This window comes from Triticum dicoccoides, chromosome 1B, assembly GCF_002162155.2.
Source record: "Triticum dicoccoides isolate Atlit2015 ecotype Zavitan chromosome 1B, WEW_v2.0, whole genome shotgun sequence".
In the NCBI taxonomy this organism is placed as follows: Eukaryota; Viridiplantae; Streptophyta; class Magnoliopsida; order Poales; family Poaceae; genus Triticum; species Triticum dicoccoides.
Genome location: NC_041381.1, coordinates 296487499 through 296492250, shown reverse-complemented (window position 1 = coordinate 296492250; position 4752 = coordinate 296487499). Strand labels below are relative to the sequence as shown.

General features: G+C 39.6%; 1 protein-coding gene across 1 annotated transcript in view; it reads left to right on the top strand.

Moving 5' to 3' along the window:
• The first annotated feature begins 9 nt into the window (after positions 1-9).
• LOC119331850 (DNA polymerase epsilon catalytic subunit A-like) overlaps positions 10-4752 on the top strand; it is a 25201-nt gene continuing 20458 nt past the window's right edge. Inside the window, exons 1-12 of the mRNA XM_037605029.1 lie at positions 10-222; positions 881-946; positions 1042-1101; positions 1246-1341; positions 1721-1881; positions 2030-2118; positions 2214-2431; positions 2838-2924; positions 3019-3153; positions 3569-3691; positions 4147-4230; positions 4423-4587. Coding sequence (XP_037460926.1) covers positions 10-222; positions 881-946; positions 1042-1101; positions 1246-1341; positions 1721-1881; positions 2030-2118; positions 2214-2431; positions 2838-2924; positions 3019-3153; positions 3569-3691; positions 4147-4230; positions 4423-4587 — 1497 coding nt within the window. The remainder of the gene's footprint in view (positions 223-880; positions 947-1041; positions 1102-1245; positions 1342-1720; positions 1882-2029; positions 2119-2213; positions 2432-2837; positions 2925-3018; positions 3154-3568; positions 3692-4146; positions 4231-4422; positions 4588-4752) is intronic.

Genomic DNA, 4752 nt, shown 5'->3' with positions numbered 1-4752 from the left:
CAGCCGAGTATGGGCGGTGGTGATGGCCGGCGACGGAGACCGTCGGCCGGAGGAGGTGGAGGTGGCGGCGGCGGCAGCTGGGGCGGTCGGAGGTCTGGATCTTCGGCGGCAAAGGAGCAGCGGGTACGGCTGGGCGCGGAGGAGCTCCTCGAGGGCCGGCTTGGCTTCGCGCCCTACACCCAAGGCGACCGCCGGCTTGGCTGGCTCCTCACCTTCTCCCCCGTGAGTTCCCTCTCGATCTCGCTGCTCTAGCTTCAATTTCGCGTCGATTGTATTGTGGAATTAGCAGCTGAATTCTGCAGATGCTGTGAAATGCTTCTCATTTCAAGCGCAATCGCTTGAGAAATTGACAGATCAGTAGGGTGTTTAGACCACCCAGGTAATGCAGAGTGTGAGATCACGGAAGGAATTGTTTGCTTCCATTATCTAATTTTTTGCACTAAAAGTTCATAGTGTTGGGTGGTGAATCTGCTGCTATTGTCGGTATTGTGAAACGTTGTCCCCGACTGCAACTTAAAGTAACAAGGAAATTACTTGAAGCTGCAGAATCTCCATGGTTCCACAAGAATGAGCAGCTTTTTTTCAACAGCAAAAATTTGTGCATTATACAAGTGAATTAACTGATACAATCTCTGAAAAGCAAGATAATGCTGCTGCCATATAGAGTAGGACCTGGAAAAACGCCAAAAATCTCCATCCATCTCGAATAAAATGATTTGCCTAATACAGGCCCATCTATATTCTGAACGAATCAAACACATGGTAGAACCTACTCGGAGACGCTTAGTTGAAGGTCAAGAGCTACTGGCTTACAATTTGCTAAATCTAATGAGTGAGTGGCTTTCTTATGTGATTTCTTACACTGCAATAACACCTGCAGTCATCGTGGGAGGACGAGGATACAGGGAAAATCTACAGCTGTGTTGACCTGTACTTTGTGTCCCAGGTAAACAAAATGCAACTACAGTAGTACTGTTTGACCATCTCGCAAAAAAAACACTGTTTGACCTGCCATGTCTAATTGTTTACGCTTTCTTGCAGGATGGTTCTACATTTAAAGTGAAGTACAAATTCCCACCTTATTTTTATGCTGCAACTAAGGTGAGCTTAAGGTTTTCTGAGGGATCTGTTCTCTTATCCCATCAAAGTATTTATATAGATGTAACACTCACAATTTTTCTGTGAACTTTCCTGCCGAGTCTGTTTCTTGGCTGATATTCTATTTTTGTGAATTGAAATGTTCAGGAGAAGACGGAGTTGGAAGTTGAGGCGTATCTCAGGCGACGTTATGAAGGGGAAATTGCTGATATAGAAATAATTGAAAAAGAGGATCTGGATCTTGTAAGTGCCTTAATGTGCATGCTTAATTCAGTATATCATTTTGTATGCATCAGAAAATGCAATCATTGTGATGAGTTGGATTCTATGTTCAGGTTCCATTGGGGTCCTTTTTTCTTACCTTAGTTGCTTGTTACAGTAGAGTGAGGTTCACACGCTAAGTGCTATGTAGTTTACTTAAATTGAACCAACGGACAAGCTAGTTGCAATATGTTAAGTTTATCTGTTATTGTTTTGTACTTCTGCTGACTGTCCCTACTATGACTCCACAAAGGTGCCAATGCTCGCATGCACGTGTGTAATTTTTCGTCATCTATATTTTGCTGGGCCGAATGTAGCAGACAATTTTAACACCCCGTCTTTCTGCGTCTTCCTGTTGCAGAAAAACCATCTTTCTGGTTTGAAGAGAAAATATTTGAAGATTCAGTTCGATACCGTGCAGCAATTAATGCGTGTGAGGAGTGATCTAATGCATGTTGTTGAAAAGAATGAAGAAGAAAGAGATGCTGTGGATGCATTTGAATCAATTTATGGTGTAAAAAGGTACCCTGCATTAAATGGCTCCTGTTTTGCTGTTCCCCAGTTATGTTTTGTTTCTATGGGGTTAATATTACTGTGTATCCTTTCCATGTTTTTATGTATTATGCATATTTTGCATTTATTGTTAACCTATTGTTTGTTGATCTAACAGGGTAGAAAGGCCACAAGATTACATAAACTGCATCATCGATTTGCGTGAATACGATGTTCCCTATCATGTTCGTTTCGCTATAGATAATGGTGAGGCTAAAGTTTGCAAGTCTTGTTTTTTAAGCATGTGCTAATATAACACCGAGGAACTGACACTATTTATTCTGCATTGAACCTCTTCGCAGATGTGAGATCTGGACAGTGGTATAATGTTGGTGTATCTGGTTCTGATGTTTTGCTTCAGAGAAGGGAAGATCTGCTTCAGCGTGCAGAAGTTCATGTATGTGCATTTGATATTGAGACCACAAAGCTTCCCTTGAAGTTTCCAGATGCCGAATACGACAGTGTAATGATGATCTCCTACATGATTGATGGGCAAGGGTACTTGATAATCAACCGAGAGGTGCGAATTGTCTTGTTTGTGCTATAGTTATTTATGACTTGTCCACTTTATTGTGTTCAATTTATTGCCTAGTCTTGGACAGCATCAGTTACCTGGCATGTCTGTATGCCGTTTACTTTCTGTTCGTTTGAAGCAACATGCAATTCTCCAGTTCTCCTCCTCTGGGAAAAAAAACTTTACAAAAACGTTATTTCCATGTTAAAAAAGATGGCAATTGCCAAGGGGAATCCAAGAAGCTGTCATGTGCATTAACCACCAGATGCATACTTAAGAATCAACTTCTACATACATATAACAGTTAGATCATTAACTTAGCTGAACCTACTGTTCTTGATTGTGCTTGCAAGAACCATATGGTTTTTCTCCCTTAAAATAGGTTTTGCATAACATATTATTTTATTTGTAGTGTGTAGGGGAAGATATTGAAGATTTGGAATACACACCTAAACCAGAATTCGAGGGACATTTTAGAGTTAAGAATGTCGCAGACGAGGTATGAACTTTCGCATATTATGTCCAGTGGCATATGCATTTTTCAGCATGGTAGCTAATTTGTTCATTTTTTTCTTCATATTTTATATTTGTAGGTGGGTCTACTTAAAGCTTGGTTTTCTCACATGCAAGAGGTTAAACCTGGTATTTATGTTACGTACAACGGTGACTTTTTTGACTGGCCGTTTTTGGAGAAGAGAGCTGCCCACCATGGCATAAAAATGAATGAGGTATGCTCTATGCTGATAATTTCTCCTTAATTTAGCAGACAATTGTTGCTTTTGGTATGACTCATGTAGCATATGATATGATAAATTATGTAGTAGAATGCTCACAATCTTGGCCAAACAGTTGCATGCAAATAAAGTTATCTGTAAAAAGTCATATGCACTTCTGCAGCTAAATGGGAAAGTTCACAAGACTGGGATAGTGTCAGTAGCATGGTAGTGTCTTCTGTAACGTTTCAAGGAATATTATGTACTCGTAGTGGTCTAAACAATCTTATATTAGTTTACAGAGGGAAATTATGTACTCCCTTTGTAGTACATATGTTTTATAATTTGTCCTTTGTCTAGATTTTGAGGAAAATTGTTGGAATGGAAAACTGTGTTTTTCATTTTTGTGTTTCCTATTTTGTTCTTACAGGAGATTGGTTTCCAATGCGACAGTAATCAAGGTGAATGCCGAGCTAAATTTTCCTGTCATCTTGACTGTTTTGCCTGGGTGAAGCGAGACAGTTACCTTCCACAGGGAAGCCAAGGTCTAAAGGTGATACTTTACTTACTGAAAGAAAAATACTCTAAATTCAAGATCTCTATGCTTTTGGTACTAAATGATTTGTCAAACTTGAGTTTTGAAAATGCTATGAAAATTTGAAGTTTGGGTATTGAACTAGCATTAAAAGGTTAGCATTAGTCATTTAACCTTTTTTTATTGCCTGATTTTTTCTTGCATTATTTTCTATTTTCTGAGAAAACGCAAAAACCCTTGCATCTTGTTGCATTGATAAGAAGAGAAACTGAACAATGTCTGGTAGAATCGTCTGGAGTCCGTTATCTCTGGCTGTTGCTCTCACCCGTGCCCCACTGGATGATATCCACGTAACTAGCAAAATCCGAACTGTTGCCGTTGTAGATGGCTTTATTTGCCTGTTATCTTTCTTATTCTAAATATGTTGCTTTTGCATTTATATAGTGACTTTCCTTCCATTTTGACATTTACAGGCTGTTACAAAAGCCAAGCTTGGTTATGATCCTCTGGAGGTCAATCCAGAAGATATGGTTCGCTTTGCAATGGAGCAGCCGCAGGTATCTCTAGGCTACCTGTCTTGGTGATGGGGTAACTTTTGTCATTTGAGAAGTAGCTGAAGTGCAAATGGTTACATGAAAACTAACCATGAATACTGCTGCTTGTCTATATTGTTGTTTAAAATGTACTTGTCACCACTTGACCTGAAATGACACTGCTACTCATTTTACCTTGCATTGTCTCATTTTCAGACAATGGCTTCTTATTCTGTATCAGATGCTGTTGCCACATACTACTTATACATGACTTATGTCCATCCGTTTATCTTCTCCCTTGCGACCATAATACCTATGTCACCTGATGAGGTGTTGCGGAAAGGAAGTGGGACACTATGTGAGATGCTGCTAATGGTCCAGGTGTGTAATAAACTTTGTTGCCATGTTTTCTCTACTGTTGTTATTATTCAAGTCAAAAGATAGCCCTTTTTGGTCTGTGGGCAACTATATAGGAGTATGACACATAAAACTTGCCTGTTGTTTAACAAGATTAAATTAATTAGATACCACGTTTTGAACATCTTT